The following is a 20,187-nucleotide window of genomic DNA, read 5'->3' on the forward strand; positions in this document are numbered from 1 at the left end:
CCACTTATTCAAGCGCAGAAGAAGGAGCCTGTCCGCTGCATCGCCCCCTGCCGGCCCAGGCTGTTACTACAGGTGGTCAATTACACCACTGGATTACCCCCTTTATCCCTGAACCATTTTTATTTTCATATTTCATGGATTTGTAACACGGTCTACTTTCTACCTATATTAGTTATATAATAATATAACTTATATAATAATTACTATTATATTTAATATTTTTTATAATAATATAATATAATTAATATTACTTATATAATAATTATATAACTTTCTAATTATATTACCTTATAATAATAAACTTACTCTATCCCATGTGATTACAGTTAAGGATTTTGTTATGTGGGAAAGGAAATGTTATGTTATGTTTTGTGTTATGTGGTGTTATGGCCTTACCAACTGCCCCTAGAATTGAGCAGGTTAGAATGGTCATTACCTAAAGACATTAACAGCAAAACGATGGTTTGTGTTGTTTGAACATGAAGACAACACAGAAAGGATGACCATACTTTAAACTATTTCAATGCTTTTAGCAAAGAATCATCAACACCACCCCTGCACGCCTAAACAGCTACAACTAATGTAGCCATATCACATCTCTGTCATCTTCCTCATGCAAAGTGAGAAGCTGGTGGTGGTAGCACATTAAAATGGCTAAATCTACAATTACCCGCATCTAATATGAAGTTTGGAGACATTCCCCTGCCGAAGGCTATTTGATATTGTTGAATTATCCTTCTGTGGGCTCTTCAGAGCATTCACACATGCCTGTTTTTGTGTCTGGAAATCACATTCCTGGAGATCTTGGCTTCCCAAATTCACATTTTTATAATCAGGATTAGAAACAGGCCACAGACCCACTTACAGCATCCTTTATTTCCACAAACCAGTTACAACAAAGCCACAACTTCAAACGAAGCACCATAAAAGCCAATAAACCTAAGGAGCTGTCATCCATGTGATGGAGAAGAAACCTCGTCAGACCAGACCACCTTGTGACGGTGGACAGGGGTCAGCATGGGCATTCAGACCAGTCTGCCACCGCCAGTGGCCCGTTTAGGAGACACTCCGCTGGCCCAGTCATCTGTGGGTGGTCATGAGGTTTTGGCTCACTGGTGTAGAGGAACGTCCACAGAGTGTTTTAGTCTATGTTTGTTCAGAGAACTTAAAAAAGCGAACGCTTCCCTGCAGATGGGGCACTGGTAGGGCTTTTCGCCAGTATGAATTCTCTGGTGGGTTTTCAGAACGCAGGGCCTAGCGAAAGTCTTCTCACAATCTGAGCACTTGTACGGCCTTTCTCCGGTGTGTGTCTTCACGTGTTGGTGAAGAGTGACCTTTTTACTGAAACTCTTCCTGCAGGTGGGGCAGCAGTACGGCCGCTCGCCGGTGTGTATTCTCTTGTGCTCGTTAAAATGCGTCTGATCGGAGAACCTCTTCCCGCAGTCTGCGCAGAGGTACGGCTTCTCTCCGGTGTGTATTCTCTCGTGACACAGCTTCTGGCTGCGCTGTTTGAAACCCTTCCCGCAGTGGGAGCACTGGTACGGCCGCTGGTCGGTGTGAACCCTCTCGTGTGCCTTCAGAGCATCTCGCTCAGGGAACCTCCTCTCGCAGTAGGAGCACTGGAACCGCTTCTCCTTGGTGTGGGTGCGCTCGTGCTTCTTCCGGCCCGTCCCGTGAGCGAAGGCCATGCTGCAGTAGGAGCACCGGAACGGACGCTCCCCCGTGTGCAGCCTCTGGTGCACCACGAGAGCCCCCTTAGCCTTGTAGCTCTTCCCGCACTCCTCGCAGCTGAAAGGCCTTTCCCCGCTGTGGGTTCTCGAGTGAACGCTGAGCGTGGAATAATTGAGGAAGTTCTTCCCACAGATGGAGCAGGTGAACCTGCCCTCTCCCGTGTGCCTCAGCATGTGCTTCTTCAGCTCCGACAGGGTGACGAACCCCTTGCTGCACACCTCGCAGAGGAAGTCCTTCTCCTCCTTGTGCCTCTTCATGTGCAGATTAAGGTTCTTCTGGCTATGGAAGCTCTTCTCACACAGGGAGCAGGAGAGCGGCTTCTGCTTTCCACCGCCGGCCACCTTCTCAACCTGAAGGCCGGCCAACGGCCCTGAACCTGCCCTGTTGCTCCGGTTCGGCTGTTTGGCGCGGCTACGGTTCTTTCCTCCACGATCTTCAGACCAAGGTGACCAGCTGTCGTCGTCACAAGAGCCAACACCTAAAAGAGGAAGGAGAAAGTGCTGAAAACATGGGAATACTGCACTTAGTCCAGCCTCTAAATCTGCTAAATCCAATGTCAATAAATAAAACTCATCAACGTAAAAATATAGAAAATAAAATAGAAAAGATATCAAATACCTTCTAATAATTTTAATGTTTTAAAGATGATTTTTGGTTTTAACTTTTATGATTTTTTGATGAAAATGTTTTCCTTTATTACTCACTCTCTTAACTTTATATTTTCATCTATGCATTTATTATTACTATATATTATATCACTAAAATTAAGATATTTAAAATGCATTTTCAGCTAAAAATAAAATACATAGTTTAAAACCAACAGAAAAACCATAGTAAATAAATAAAAACAAAAAATAATATACAATATTATTATTAAGTTTTTCAGTTAAAAATGTAGATTTATTTAAATGCATGTTCAGTTAAAATGTAGCTTAAAACCAACAGTAATACAATATCATAGTAATAAATAAAATACAATAATATATGTCTTTGATTTTTCATGTCTTTTCATGTCTTTTTATTAATTTCTTGTCTTTTACTAATTACTGATTGTGTAAAGCTGCTTTGTGGCAACAACAGCTGTAAAAAGCTACACAAATAAATTTGTTTGAAGAACAGTATTAAAAATTTTGGCAGAAATTCTTACTTTCAGGCTGGGACAAAACTTTATTGCTAAGAAATTCAGGGTGGTTTGGTTCTAGATAAGCTCCCCCAGTCAGAGCTGTGGTTCTACAGTAGAGGTTCTAGATAACCTCCCCCAGTCAGAGCTGTGGTTCTACAGTGGAGGTGAAGGGAATCAGATGTCTGAAGCTCTAGTAAAAGCTCCTCACAGAAAGTTCTTCACCTAATGGTGATGAAGACGCTGCCTGATGCCTGAGACACGGTTCTACCAGAGTTCTGAGAAGAGCTCGGCTCTAGAACCTGCTTTTAGAACCAGATCATTAAAATGGTGGAGGGATACATGCTGCAGGGTGTAGTGCAGCTACAGAAAGTAGTCCCTAAAGAGAACAGCATTAGTTCAGATTCTCCACTATTTTACCTTCTTCTTCATCATCATCATCATTCCATGATTGTTAGTGGAATTCCCATTCAGGCAACACAGGAGCAGGTGATACACTATTTTAAAGTGAGAGTGTATTAATCTACACTCACCATCATCTCCACTCTTCCCTACTGGTTCCCACTCTGCTGTTTGGTGTTCCTCCAGCTCTGGAGCTCTCCTGCAGTCCTCCAGCCTCACTGAGCACACCTTCACCACAGTGGCCAGTGTGTGCTGCAGCTCTGTAGGGTTGGAGTTAGAGGGTTTGGGGGCGGTGAGTTTGGGGTCAGTGTAGCTCTGCAGAGAAAGGCTGCCCCTGTCCTCCTCCTCCTCCTCTTCCTCCTCCTCTACACTCTGCAGTGTGTTCTGGCTCTCACGGTCATTCACACAGTCCAGTGCGGATACAGATGGAGGTTTAGCACTACACACAGAATACACTCCCTCCTCCATGTCCTGCAGTGTGTTCTGGTGGAGTTCTGAGTGGTTCTGTATCTCTGCCTGGTTCAGTTTAGCTTTACAGGCAGAACACAAACCGGGTCTGTGGTCCTGAGAGACACAGGAGCATGCAGAAGACTGATGTTGATGAGAGCAGAAGGAATACTCAGTTATAAAACTCATCTATTAAATAAAACCATAAAAACCCACAAACCTTTTTAGAACGTTCCTCTGCCTGCTGCTCCAGGGAGGTGATGGCCTCTCTCAGCTCTCTCACCTCTGCTTGTAGGTTTCCAATGTCCTCCATGGAGAGATCAGTTCCTACAGACTTTGTGCAGGAGGCTTCAGAGTCGTACAACAGGTGGAGCTCCACTACAACACCTCCATCCTCCACACAGCTGCCCTCCATTCCACACTGTGCTGGCTATCTTCAGAAGTGAAGCACCTGGAGACTGTATGAGGTTCCTGACTCAGAGGCTGGGCGAAAGAGTCAGATCCAATCCACATAAAACGAATAACAATACATTTACAAATTAATTAATTAATTAATTAATTAATTAATTAATTAAACAAATCAGTTAATTAAATCAGTGAAGAAAGTCTTCATCCATTCTCTCAACACCTTCATTCATACAATGCCTATACATCCTCATCAAAAACCATACCATCAATACCCATATCAATCTCCATCAATAACCATACCATCAACACCCATATCAATCCCCATCAATAACCATACCATCAATACCCATATCAATCCCCATCAATAACCATACCATCAATACCCATATCAATCCCCATCAATAACCATACCATTGATACCCATATCAATCCCCATCAACAACCATACCATCGACACCATATCAAACCCCATCAACAACCATACCATCGACACCATATCAATCCCCATCAACAACCATACCATCGACACCCCTATCAATCCCTATCAACAACCATACCATCGACACCCCTATCAATCCCCATCAACAACCATACCATCGATACCCATATCAATCCCCATCAATAACCATACCATCGATACCCATATAAATCCCCATCAATAACCATACCATCGACACCCATATCAATCCCCATCAACAACCATACCATCGACACCCATATCAATCCCAATCAATAACCATACCATCGACACCCATATCAATCCCAATCAACAACCATACCATCAATACCATATCAATCCCCATTAATAACCATACCATCAATACCATATCAATCCCCATTAATAACCATACCATCAATACCATATCAATCCCGATCAATAATCATACCATCAATACCCATATCAATCCCCATCAACAACCATACCATCAATACCATCTCAATCCCCATTAACAACCATACCATCAATACCATATCAATCCCCATCAACAACCATACCATCAATACCCATATCAATCCCCATTAACAACCATACAATCAATACCATATCAATCCCCATCAATAACCATACCATCAATACCCATATCAATCCCCATCAATAAACATATTATTGATACCCATATCAATCCCCATCAACAACCATACCATCGATACCATATCAATCCCCATCAACAACCATACCATCGATGCCCATATCAATCCCCATCAACAACCATACCATCAATACCATATCAATCCCCATCAACAACCATACCATCAACACCCATATCAATCCCCACCAACAACCATACCATATCAATCCCCATCAATAACCATACCATCGATACCCATATCAATCCCCATTAACAACCATACCATCAATACCATATCAATCCCCATCAACAACCATACCATCAACACCCATATCAATCCCCACCAACAACCATACCATATCAATCACCATCAATAACCATACCATTGATACCCATATCAATCCCCATTAACAACCATACCATCAATACCATATCAATCCCCACCAACAACCATACCATCAATACCATATCAATCCCCATTAATAACCATACCATCAATACCCATATCAATCCCCATCAACAACCATACCATCAACACCCATATCAATCCCCACCAACAACCATACCATATCAATCCCCATCAATAACCATACCATCGATACCCATATCAATCCCCATTAACAACCATACCATCAATACCATATCAATCCCCATTAATAACCATACCATCAATACCCATATCAATCTCCATCAATAACCATACCATCAATACCCATATCAATACCCATCAATAACCATATTATTGATACCCATATCAATCCTCATCAAAAACCATACCATCAATACCATATCAATCCCCATCAACAACCATACCATCAATACCATATCAATCCCCATCAACAACCATACCATCAACACCCATATTAATCCCCACCAACAACCATACCATCAATACCATATCAATCCCCATTAATAACCATACCATCAATACCCATATCAATCCCCACCAACAACCATACCATCAATACCATATCAATCCCCATTAATAACCATACCATCAATACCATATCAATCCCCATCAATAACCATACCATCAACACCCATATCAATCCCCACCAACAACCATACCTTCAATACCATATCAATCCTCATCAATAACCATACCATCAATACCCATATCAATCCCAATCAATAACCATACCATCAATACCCATATCAATCCCAATCAATAACCATACCATCAATACCCATATCAATCCCAATCAACAACCATACCATCAATACCCATATCAATCCTCATCAATAACCATACCATCAATACCCATATCAATCCCAATCAATAACCATACCATCAATACCATATCAATCCCATCAATAACCATACCATCGACACCATATCAATCCCCATCAACAACCATACCATCAATACCATATCAATCCCCATCAATAACCATACCATTGATACCCATATCAATCCCCATCAATAACCATACCATCGACACCATATCAATCCCCATCAACAACCATACCATCAATACCATATCAATCCCCATCAATAACCATACCATTGATACCCATATCAATCCCCATCAATAACCATACCATCGACACCATATCAATCCCCATCAATAACCATATTATTGATACCCATCAATATCCATACCAATCAATGACCATACCCATATATGTACCCATCTATACCCATTCACCCTCAACACCCATACCTAACAATATCACCTCTCCCCACCCTAACCACACCCAGGCTCCATCAGTAATTCAGTGGAGATGGAGGTGAAGCTCTGGTGTGAGACGGGGGAGACTGGGCTTTGAGCGGTGGGCTGGTTGTAGGGCGGTCTTTCACTGTTTCCATTATTACCTGAAGACTAAGCAACCTGGACACCAAGCTTTGGTCCTGTATAAAGTCTGGACTGGATGATCCAAGTCCAACAGTTAGGAATTCAGTAGCACACATCATCGCTGTCCTGCAAAAAACCCATATCTCCAGAATAGCAGCAGCTTTACAGGAGGAGGAAGAACCTTCTGAACCTTCAGTGGAAGCGCTGGAGCGTTTCTACTGGTCCATTCATCCTGAACTTCTGACACAGAATAAAGAAGAACTGCAGATTCACACTGTGGAGAAATGGAGATACAGGATTCCTGCGTGACCGTGATGATATTTGATTTGTATAAATATTAGTTGAATTAATTACATTTGTATATTTATTTTATTATACATTAGATCAAAGCGTTTCACTCCTAGTTGTTCTGGGTTTGACTGTGTGAGACAAATAAACTGAACTTTAAAATTTAGATCCAATCAAAAAACTAATTAAAAAACAGATGACCTTTAAAACCCATTCTTCTTCTTTTATCCAATCAGATCGCTTTAACTTTGTCAGATACCTTCTGAAAATAAAGCCCAGCAGTCCAGCAGCCCAAAAGCCCAAAAGCCCAGCAGCCCAAATGACCAGCATTCCAGCAGCTCAGCAGTCCAGCAGTCCAGCAGCCCAGCAGTCCAGCAGCCCAGAAGTCCAGCAGCCCAGCAGTCCCGCAGCCCAAAAGCCCAGCAGTCCAGCAGCCCAGAAGTCCAGAAGCTCAGAAGTCCAGCAGTCCAGCAGTCCAGAAGCTCAGCAGTCCAGAAGTCCAGAAGCTCAGCAGTCCAGCAGCCCAGAAGCTCAGCGGTCCAGCAGCCCAGCAGCTCAGAAGCTCAGCAGTCCAGAAGCTCAGCAGTCCAGCAGCCCAGCAGCTCAGAAGTCCAGAAGCTCAGCAGTCCAGAAGTCCAGAAGCTCAGAAGTCCAGCAGTCCAGCAGTCCAGAAGCTCAGCAGTCCAGAAGTCCAGAAGCTCAGCAGTCCAGCAGCCCAGCAGTTCAGAAGCTCAGCAGTCCAGCAGTCCAGAAGTCCAGAAGCTCAGCAGTCCAGCAGTCCAGCAGCCCAGCAGTCCAGAAGTCCAGAAGCTCAGCAGTCCAGCAGCCCAGCAGCCCAGCAGTCCAGAAGTCCAGAAGCTCAGCAGTCCAGCAGCCCAGCAGTCCAGAAGTCCAGAAGCTCAGCAGTCCAGCAGCCCAGCAGCCCAGCAGTCCAGAAGTCCAGAAGCTCAGCAGTCCAGCAGTCCAGCAGCCCAGCAGTCCAGAAGTCCAGAAGCTCAGCAGTCCAGAAGTCCAGAAGCTCAGCAGTCCAGCAGCCCAGCAGTCCAGCAGCCCAGCAGTCCAGAAGCTCAGCAGTCCAGCAGCCCAGCAGTCCAGCAGCCCAGCAGTCCAGAAGTCCAGAAGCTCAGCAGTCCAGAAGCTCAGCAGTCCAGCAGCCCAGCACTCCAGAAGTCCAGAAGCTCAGCAGCTCAGAAGCTCAGCAGTCCAGCAGCCCAGCAGCCCAGCAGTCCAGAAGTCCAGAAGCTCAGCAGCCCAGCAGTCCAGAAGTCCAGAAGCTCAGCAGTCCAGAAGCTCAGCAGTCCAGCAGCCCAGCACTCCAGAAGTCCAGAAGCTCAGCAGCTCAGCAGTCCAGAAGCTCAGCAGCTCAGAAGCTCAGCAGCTCAGAAGCTCAGCAGCTCAGAAGCTCAGCAGCTCAGCAGCTCAGAAGCTCAGCAGCTCAGAAGCTCAGCAGCTCAGCAGCCCAGCAGTCCAGAAGTCCAGAAGCTCAGCAGTCCAGAAGCTCAGCAGTCCAGCAGCCCAGCACTCCAGAAGTCCAGAAGCTCAGCAGCTCAGAAGCTCAGCAGTCCAGCAGCCCAGCAGCCCAGCAGTCCAGAAGTCCAGAAGCTCAGCAGCCCAGCAGTCCAGAAGTCCAGAAGCTCAGCAGTCCAGAAGCTCAGCAGTCCAGCAGCCCAGCACTCCAGAAGTCCAGAAGCTCAGCAGCTCAGCAGTCCAGAAGCTCAGCAGCTCAGAAGCTCAGCAGCTCAGAAGCTCAGCAGCTCAGAAGCTCAGCAGCTCAGCAGCTCAGCAGCTCAGAAGCTCAGAAGCTCAGCAGCTCAGAAGCTCAGCAGCTCAGCAGCTCAGAAGCTCAGAAGCTCAGCAGCTCAGAAGCTCAGCAGCTCAGCAGCTCAGAAGCTCAGCAGTCCAGAAGCTCAGCAGCTCAGAAGCTCAGCAGCTCAGAAGCTCAGCAGTCCAGCAGCCCAGCACTCCAGAAGTCCAGAAGCTCAGCAGCTCAGCAGTCCAGAAGCTCAGCAGCTCAGAAGCTCAGCAGCTCAGAAGCTCAGCAGCTCAGCAGCTCAGAAGCTCAGAAGCTCAGCAGCTCAGAAGCTCAGCAGCTCAGCAGCTCAGAAGCTCAGCAGTCCAGAAGCTCAGCAGCTCAGAAGCTCAGCAGTCCAGAAGCTCAGCAGTCCAGAAGCTCAGCAGCTCAGAAGCTCAGCAGTCCAGAAGCTCAGCAGTCCAGAAGCTCAGCAGCTCAGAAGCTCAGCAGTCCAGCAGCCCAGAAGTCCAGAAGCTCAGCAGTCCAGAAGCTCAGCAGCTCAGAAGCTCAGCAGTCCAGAAGCTCAGCAGTCCAGAAGCTCAGCAGCTCAGAAGCTCAGCAGTCCAGCAGCCCAGAAGTCCAGAAGCTCAGCAGTCCAGCAGTCCAGCAGTCCAGCAGCCCAGAAGTCCAGAAGCTCAGCAGTCCAGCAGTCCAGCAGCCCAGCAGCCCAGCCGCTGAACCATCACCACACCATCAGCTGAAGCCACAGCCAGGGGGTGATCAGACACTGTGATTGGACCGAACTGGGCTGAGAGTAGAGGCTGATCATTACCCTGAAGATGAAGCTCTGCCCCGCCCTCTCCGCTTTGATCTCAGGCTGATTTGATTATTTTCATTTATTTACTTTCATTTTCTTCGGGTTGTTTTGGTGCTGTTTTCGCTACACAGCAGCGTGAATCCAGCCACCAAACAGGACCGACCTCTGCTGCCGTCAGCGACATATTTCAAAATAAAAGTTCGACCCACACTGATATTAATGATCACACTGATATTAATAATCACACTGATATTAATGATCACACTGATATTAATGCTCACACTGATATTAATGATCACACTGATATTAATGATTACACTGATATTAATGATCACACTGATATTAATGATTACACTGATATTAATGATTACACTGATATTAATGATCACACTGATATTAATGATCACAGGGCTGATATTAATGATCACACTGATATTAATGCTCACACTGATATTAATGATTACACTGATATTAATGATCACACTGATATTAATGATCACACTGATATTAATGATCACAGGGCTGATATTAATGATCACACTGATATTAATGCTCACACTGATATTAATGATTACACTGATATTAATGATCACACTGATATTAATGCTCACACTGATATTAATGATTACACTGATATTAATGATCACACTGATATTAATGATCACACTGATATTAATGCTCACAGGGCTGATATTAATGCTCACACTGATATTAATGATCACACTGATATTAATGATTACACTGATATTAATGATCACACTGATATTAATGATCACAGGGCTGATATTAATGATCACACTGATATTAATGCTCACACTGATATTAATGATTACACTGATATTAATGATCACACTGATATTAATGCTCACACTGATATTAATGATTACACTGATATTAATGATCACACTGATATTAATGATCACACTGATATTAATGCTCACAGGCCTGATATTAATGATCACACTGATATTAATGATCACAGGGCTGATATTAATGATCACACTGATATTAATGCTCACACTGATATTAATGCTCACAGGCCTGATATTAATGATCACACTGATATTAATGATCAAACTGATATTAATGATCACAGGGCTGATATTAATGATCACACTGATATTAATGCTCACAGGGCTGATATTAATGCTCACACTGATATTAATGCTCACACTGATATTAATGATCACACTGATATTAATGCTCACACTGATATTAATGCTCACAGGGCTGATATTAATGCTCACACTGATATTAATGATCACACTGATATTAATGATCACACTGATATTAATGCTCACAGGCCTGATATTAATGATCACACTGATATTAATGCTCACAGGCCTGATATTAATGATCACACTGATATTAATGCTCACACTGATATTAATGATCACACTGATATTAATGCTCACACTGATATTAATGATCACACTGATATTAATGATCACACTGATATTAATGCTCACACTGATATTAATGATCACAGGGCTGATATTAATGATCACACTGATATTAATGATCACAGGGCTGATATTAATGCTCACACTGATATTAATGATCACACTGATATTAATGATTACACTGATATTAATGATCACACTGATATTAATGCTCACAGGCCTGATATTAATGATCACACTGATATTAATGCTCACACTGATATTAATGATCACACTGATATTAATGCTCACAGGCCTGATATTAATGATCACACTGATATTAATGCTCACAGGCCTGATATTAATGATCACACTGATATTAATGATCACAGGGCTGATATTAATGATCACACTGATATTAATGCTCACACTGATATTAATGATCACAGGGCTGACATTAATGATCACACTGATATTAATGCTCACACTGATATTAATGATCACACTGATATTAATGATCACAGGCCTGATATTAATGCTCACAGGGCTGATATTAATGATCACACTGATATTAATGATCACACTTATATTAATGCTCACACTGATATTAATGCTCACAGGCCTGATATTAATGCTCACAGGGCTGATATTAATGATCACACTGATATTAATGCTCACACTGATATTAATGCTCACACTTATATTAATGCTCACACTGATATTAATGATCACAGGCCTGATATTAATGCTCACAGGGCTGATATTAATGATCACACTGATATTAATGCTCACACTTATATTAATGCTCACACTGATATTAATGATCACACTGATATTAATGCTCACACTGATATTAATGATCACAGGCCTGATATTAATGCTCACAGGGCTGATATTAATGATCACACTGATATTAATGATCACACTTATATTAATGCTCACACTGATATTAATGCTCACACTGATATTAATGCTCACACTGATATTAATGATCACAGGCCTGATATTAATGATCACACTGATATTAATGCTCAAACTGATATTAATGATCACACTGATATTAATGATCACACTGATATTAATGCTCAAACTGATATTAATGATCACACTGATATTAATGCTCACACTGATATTAATGATCACAGGCCTGATATTAATGATCACACTGATATTAATGCTCAAACTGATATTAATGATCACACTGATATTAATGATCACACTGATATTAATGATCACAGGGCTGATATTAATGATCACACTGATATTAATGATCACACTGATATTAATGCGCACAGGCCTGATATTAATGATCACACTGATATTAATGATCACAGGGCTGATATTAATGATTACACTGATATTAATGATCACACTGATATTAATGATCACAGGGCTGATATTAATGATCACACTGATATTAATGATCACAGGGCTGATATTAATGATTACACTGATATTAATGATCACACTGATATTAATGCTCACAGGGCTGATATTAATGATCACACTGATATTAATGATTACACTGATATTAATGCTCACAGGGCTGATATTAATGATCACACTGATATTAATGATCACACTGATATTAATGCTCACAGGGCTGATATTAATGATCACACTGATATTAATGATCGTAGCTGTGGGCAGCAATACTAAATAAACCTAAATAAATTATATTCATTCAGATTTCAAATTCTTAATTAACAAAAATTTCTTTGAACTTAAATAATTGTAGCAGATGAAAACTGTATGAAATGAAGTTCCAGCAGTGTTTGACTAATAATTCAGTACAATAATAAGGTGTAAAGTAACCACAAAGAATGAAATATAAAAACCTGAATTTAATGATGGAGATTTTGGAGGGATTTTAGCAGGACCTACACGTCAGATCTCAGCATCTGAATGGCAGTCTGTTGTTTTGTAGACACATTTGTTATTTATTTATTTATTTATATTATAATAATTAAGTAAGTGGTCAAAACATGTTTACTATAGATTCTTCTGAACTGTACTGTTCACTTACTTATATAAATAGTGTTCACAGTATATACAGTATATATTGTCCTATCTGAGGCTCAGTATATATATATATATATATGTACTGAGCCTCAGATAGGACAATAGGACTCCCTAGGCAGACAATTGTCCAATCAGGATGGCTCTCTCAGTGGTATCCGGGCAGATTCAGCTAAACCAGCTCTGAGTGTTTATCATTGACCATACTGACCACAAACTCAGCTGTAGTCTGTGTGTTCTTCATATAATACTCAGTATATATAATATCTTGTGATGGGTTATAAGTGATCATAGCCACTGTGTCTATATCCAGACTATATAAGACTTGGCTTGTTGTAACTTTGCTGCACTTTTTAATTGTGAAATATTACATATTGTGTTTAATTCTATATAATTCTATATATATTTATATATACAGAAATGACCCACATTGTCCGCTTGTTCACTGCTTGAGTTTATTTCAGAAAGTAACTGACAGATGCGAAGGGCTCCAGACACTCTGAGAGGACGTTCAGAGAGCTGGTTTACAAAGCTTTGGGTTTCAGAGCAGATCCAGGGCGAAGCTTATCTTTTCTTGTGCTGCAGGGTGGAATCAACATCGGATATGACAATTGGGGGTTCACTCTTGTCCTGATCTGTGCACGTCTCTATGTACGGGTACAGTTTCTCTGTGAAGGCGTTGTTTTGGTAGGTGTAGATGGGTGTTTTGGTTTTGGCATTATAGAAGACTATATTGCCCTTATTGAAATCCAGGAGAACCCCGATCACGGTCGGGGGCGTCGACAGGTTAAGAGGAATGGGCTTGTCATTGAAGACCTGGTACTGCCCGTCCTTCCTCCTGAGGATCCCCCAGTAGCCGTTTTTGGGCCCGTACACTAAATTGCCTTTTCTCTGAGCTGATTCTTTGGCCACGCCCACCACAAAACAGGTCCGGATGTCCACGTCAACCTCCCAGTAGGGCTTCCCAGAATCGTAGCCCGTTTTAGCCACAGCCGCCAAGGCGAAATCGTATCGCTCCGGATTGGTCGAAACAAGCCGGGCGAACTGAGACCCCTTCACTACCTTTCCTTTTCCGGACAGGAGGAGCCGGCGGTGTGCTGTGTTCGGGTCCAACTCCGGAGAAACTGACCAGAACATAAGACAAAGACAATGTCCACAAGATAGGACAAAGAGAACATCAAGAAAACAGGACAAAGACAACGTCCAGATAACAAGACAAAGAAAACATCCAGAAGACAAGACAAAGAAAACATCCAGAAGACAAGAGAAAGAAAACATCCAGAAGACAAGAGAAAGAAAACATCCAGAAGACAGGACAATGAATATGTCCAAAAGACAGGACAAAGAAAATGTCCAGAGGACAGGACAAAAAAATATCCAGTAGACAAGACGAAGAAAACATCCAGTAGACAGGACAAAGAAAACATCCAGAAGACAAGACAAAGAAAACATCCAGAAGACAGGACAAAAAAAAATGTCCAAAAGACAGGACAAAGAAAACATTCAGAAGACAAGACAAAGAAAACATCCAGAAGACAGGACAAAGAAAATGTCCAAAAGACAGGACAAAGAAAACATCCAGAAGACAAGACAAAGAAAACATCCAGAAAACAGGACAAAGAAAATGTCCAAAAGACAGGACAAAGAAAACATCCAGAAGACAGGACAAAGAAAATGTCCAGAAGACAAGAGAAAGAAAACATCCAGAAGACAGGACAATGAATATGTCCAAAAGACAGGACAAAGAAAACATCCAGAAAACGGGACAAAAATTAGCAATTGTTGCAAAATCAGATTTACTCAGTTTTCCTAAATTTTTCAAATGTAGCTGATCAGCAGGGTCTGATGTTTGAAGGATGATCAAGATAAGTTCGATTTTTCTCCTTGTTTGTCAAATTTGATTAATTTTTTAAAAAGCCATAACATTAAAACCACCTGCCTAATATTGAGTAGGTCCCCCTTGTACTGCCTCAACAGCTCTGACCTACCGAGGCATGGACTCCACAAGACCTCTGAAGGTGTCCTGCTGTGGTCTCTGGCACCAAGACTAACGTTAGCAGCAGATCCTTTAAATCCTGTAATGTGTGAGGTGGGCGGGGCCTTCATGAGCATCAGTGAGGCCTTTGGCACCCATTACCCCGTCGCCAGTTCACTGGTTGTCCTTCCTTGCAGCACTTCTGGTAGGTACTGACCACTGCATACCAGGAGGAACACCCCACAAGACCTGCTTGCTGATGTTCTGGAGATGTTCTGACCCAGTCATTATCTAGAACATCACAGCCTTTATTATCTAGAACATCTTTTTATTATTATTTATAATATTAATAATATTAATTAATTAATTAATTTATTATCTAGAACATCTCAGTTCTTGTCAAAGTGTCTCAGATTCTTACGCTTGTCCATTTTTCCTGCTTCATCACCTTCAAGATCTGATTGTTTACTCACTGACTGATATGTAGATCCACCCCTCGACAGACAGGAGACACTGGACCCAGATCACTGTACTACACTTCAGCTGGTAGTGGTTTTAATGTTATGGCAGATTGGTGTAAGTTTTATGGTAATCTAGGGTTAAAGTTACATGAATAAACTACATGACCACAAGCATGTTTTTGCTGATCGACTACATTGACTACATCAAACATAAATAATCATAAATATGAATATATGAATATATATATATATAACTATATATAGTTATATATATATATCACTGCTGTCACACAAAAACATTGTATATCATTTTGTACTTTATGACATGACTGACATTTGTGCTTTATACTGTGTCAGAATTTCTGGATGAACGGACCAATAGAAACGCTCCAACATGACTCTGAATGAAATCTTCTACTCTGATTCCATTGAAAGGTCAGAAAGATTGTTCGTCCTTCTGTAAAACTGCTGTTCTGGAGATACAAGGTTTTGGAGTGACAGCGATGATATATTTAGATTTATGAGAAAAGTGCAAATTCCAGTGTGTAACAAGATAACGAGTTCTTATCATTTTGTTTGATAGTTTTGCAATAAAATTGTAATTTTTAGATTAGATTTAGAAATTTTAGCCTTAATTATTTATGAATATTAAGAAACATTATGTATTTTCAAATTATTAAAAGCAAAAAACTAAATTAAAAATAGTACTAAAATAATTTATAGGGGGAAAAATAAATCTACTAATAAATGATCTTGTCGCGCCCGCGTAGCCACGCCCGCCTCAAAGGCGGTCCCGGGCCGTGTCTCACAGGCGAAAATGAACTATATGTTAATTAATCATGTCATGTTTAGACATCGTCGCCGTTTTGGTTTCTGGTTTAGTTTGTCATGTGACTATTCTTGGTTTGGTTAATGTGTTACACCTGTGGGCTGGGGTATTTAAGGAGGGCTAGTGTCAGCTGCCGGGGGCCGAGGGTTACTCTTAGTGCACTGCATGCACCCTGGTCATTCAGTTAACAGTAGAGACTCAGGATTCATCGGTCTAGTCTGTAGAGTGCATCCTCGTACAGAGGACTCGTCCCAGGGTCCATTAGGGAGCTACTGCAGGTCTGCGGCGATCTCTCGCCAAGCTTCATGGGTTCAGCGAGCTGGGGTCCTGGAGCTCCAGGAGTGAGCGACTCTCCAGCTCGTTTCAGCAGTTAGCTCTCCTCACTGTTGGACCGGATCAGTCGTCTAGGTTTGACGGCTGACTCCTCACGCTCTCAAGTCTAGTAAGTTTAATGCTCCTGACTAGTGCTACTCTTTATGTCCTAGTTCATAGCTTTCCCAGGCTCGGCTTGGAGGTTTATGTTTCTGAGTAGCGGTACTGGCTCAGCCCCGGCAGCTAACACTGCCCTAGTGCCTCACCAGCCCCAGCTGTGTTCTTCTGTTTGTCCAGTATTGTTTGTCACGGTTTTGTTTAGTTCTTCGTTATCCCTAGTAATCGTTGCTGCATTTCTGTTTTGTTTATGATTTATTGTTATCAGTAAACTCCTCGCTTCGGTCCATCCCCTGCGAGTGTCCTCCCATCATTGTCAGACCCAGTGGATCATGACAGATCTACTATAGAAGAGATTATGTATAGTAATAAAGTGATTGCAGTCTTACCCACAGTGAAATGAGTCTCACTCTTGCACTCTGTTTACATTAAAACAAAAAAGTATGGGTTGGATTATTTGAAACTTTTCCTGAAGCAGATCAGATTTAAAAAGCTGAGGAAATGAACCCTCTTACCTGTTAATAACTCCTTAACCTTCTGATTTTCACTCTGCAAAGCTACAACCAAGAGAACACAGAGACTAAAGATCTCCATCCACAGAATTAAACATCACTATAGTTCACAACAGGACACTACACCAGTATTACACACCACTATAGTTTACTACAGGACACTACACCAGTATTAAACATTACTATAGTTTACTACAGGACACTACACCAGTATTACACACCACTATAGTTTACTACAGGACACTACACCAGTATTACACACCACTATAGTTTACTACAGGACACTACACCAGTATTATACATCACTATAGTTTACTACAGGACACTACACCAGTATTACACACCACTATAGTTTACTACAGGACACTACACCAGTATTACACACCACTATAGTTTACTACAGGACACTACACCAGTATTATACATCACTATAGTTTACTACAGGACACTACACCAGTATTACACACCACTATAGTTTACTACAGGACACTACACCAGTATTATACATCACTATAGTTTACTACAGGACAGTACACCAGTATTATACACCACTATAGTTTACTACTGGACACTACACCAGTATTACACACCACTATAGTTTACTACAGGACACTACACCAGTATTATAGATCACTATAGTTTACTACAGGACACTACACCAGTATTATACATCACTATAGTTTACTACAGGACACTACACCAGTATTACACACCACTATAGTTTACTACAGGACACTACACCAGTATTATACACCACTATAGTTTACTACAGGACACTACACCAGTATTATACACCACTATAGTTTACTACTGGACACTACACCAGTATTACACACCACTATAGTTTACTACAGGACACTACACCAGTATTATAGATCACTATAGTTTACTACTGGACACTACACCAGTATTACACACCACTATAGTTTACTACAGGACACTACACCAGTATTATACACCACTATAGTTTACTACAGGACACTACACCAGTATTATACATCACTATAGTTTACTACAGGACACTACACCAGTATTATACAGCACTATAGTTCACTACAGGACACTACACCAGTATTATACACCACTATAGGACACTACACCAGTATTACACACCACTATAGTTTACTACAGGGCACTACACCAGTATTTTACATCACTATAGTTTACTACAGGACACTACACCAGTATTATACACCACTATAGTTTACTACAGGACACTACACCAGTATTATACACCACTATAGTTTACTACAGGACACTACACCAGTATTATACACCACTATAGTTTACCACAGGACACTACACCACTATTACACACCACTATAGTTTACTACAGGGCACTACACCAGTATTTTACATCACTATAGTTTACTACAGGACACTACACCAGTATTACACACCACTATAGTTTACTACAGGGCACTACACCAGTATTTTACATCACTATAGTTTACTACAGGACACTACACCAGTATTATACACCACTATAGTTTACTACAGGACACTACACCAGTATTATACACCACTATAGTTTACTACAGGACACTACACCAGTATTATACATCACTATAGGACACTACACCAGTATTATACACCACTATAGTTTACTACAGGACACTACACCAGTATTATACACCACTATAGGACACTACACCAGTATTATACACCACTATAGTTTACTACAGGACACTACACCAGTATTATACACTATTATAGTTTACTACAGGACACTACATCAGTATTATACACCACTATAGTTTACTACAGGACGCTACACCAGTATTATACACCACTATAGTTTACTACAGGACGCTACACCAGTATTATACACCACTATAGTTTACTACAGGACACTACATCAGTATTATACACCACTATAGTTTACTACAGGACACTACACCATTATTACACATCACTATAGTTTACTACAGGACACTACACCGGTATTATACACTACTATACTTTACTACAGGACACTACACCAGCAATAAACATCAATATATTTTACTACAGGACACTACACCAGTATTAAACATCACTATAGTTTACTACAGGACACTACACCAATATTATACATCACTATTGTATATATAAAATAATAATAAGAAGAAATACTGTTGTACCTGCATTATTTTTTTTTAGCTGTGAAACATCATTGTCCTTCTTCTTCAGTTCCTCTTGAAGATCTGTGTGGAAGATTAAAGCAGTAGTTTGGTCACAGAAGCTACATATTTAAAATAGTTTACAGAAAAAGTAAGCTTATATCCCAGCAATGAGCGCAGGAGATACAAGGCTAATGCACCTAACAAGTTATTGAAGTTTAAACCTTTAGCAACACTTCATGAACCTTCTAACCCTCCCAAACCTGAGAGCTCACTGGTGGATTATCATCAGGTATATGAAGATCTTACCTGCTTTACTCTTCTTCAGATCTGAAACCTCATCCTCTTTGATCTTCAGTTGAGATTTAAGATCTAGAATTCAGATAAATAACAAACAAAGAACCTTAAAGATAATTCACACAGTTACTATATTACTGCAATACAGAGTATAGCTAATACATGCATTACTGTACTTTACTACAGGACACTACACAAGTATTATACATTACTATGGTTTACTACAGGACACTACACCAGTATTATACACCACTATAGTTTACTACAGGACACTACACCAATATTACACACCACTATAGTTTAGTACAGGACACTACACCAGTATTATACACCACTATAGGTTACTACAGGACACTACACCAGTATTATA

At 41.2% G+C, this 20,187-nt stretch overlaps 2 protein-coding genes across 8 annotated transcripts in view; both read right to left on the minus strand.

Moving 5' to 3' along the window:
- Positions 1-856: 856 nt before the first annotated feature.
- On the minus strand, positions 857-9,964 carry LOC140536217 (uncharacterized). 7 transcript variants are annotated; one of them, XM_072657931.1, is made up of 5 exons: positions 7,464-7,997; positions 7,165-7,248; positions 3,921-4,183; positions 3,385-3,844; positions 857-2,209 (listed from the first exon to the last, which is right to left on the minus strand). In XM_072657931.1, the coding sequence occupies exons 3-5, from the start codon at positions 4,113-4,115 to the stop codon at positions 1,110-1,112; spliced, it is 1,755 nt and encodes a 584-aa protein (XP_072514032.1). In that variant the 5' UTR covers positions 4,116-4,183; positions 7,165-7,248; positions 7,464-7,997; the 3' UTR covers positions 857-1,109. The 7 variants fall into 7 exon arrangements, with proteins under 7 accessions (XP_072514032.1, XP_072514034.1, XP_072514031.1 ...); XM_072657933.1 differs by having other exon boundaries at positions 3,921-4,158; positions 6,995-7,248; XM_072657930.1 differs by having other exon boundaries at positions 6,995-7,248.
- Positions 9,965-13,650: 3,686 nt separating this feature from the next.
- Positions 13,651-20,187, minus strand: part of LOC140535610 (uncharacterized) — a 68,656-nt gene continuing 62,119 nt past the window's right edge. Inside the window, exons 58-62 of the mRNA XM_072657007.1 lie at positions 19,830-19,892; positions 19,542-19,604; positions 17,422-17,463; positions 17,296-17,325; positions 13,651-14,336 (exon numbers count right to left, since the gene is read on the minus strand). Of these exons, the coding sequence (XP_072513108.1) occupies positions 13,777-14,336; positions 17,296-17,325; positions 17,422-17,463; positions 19,542-19,604; positions 19,830-19,892 (758 nt within the window). The 3' untranslated portion in view covers positions 13,651-13,776. The remainder of the gene's footprint in view (positions 14,337-17,295; positions 17,326-17,421; positions 17,464-19,541; positions 19,605-19,829; positions 19,893-20,187) is intronic.

This window comes from Salminus brasiliensis, chromosome 15, assembly GCF_030463535.1.
Source record: "Salminus brasiliensis chromosome 15, fSalBra1.hap2, whole genome shotgun sequence".
Classification (NCBI taxonomy): domain Eukaryota; kingdom Metazoa; phylum Chordata; class Actinopteri; order Characiformes; family Bryconidae; genus Salminus; species Salminus brasiliensis.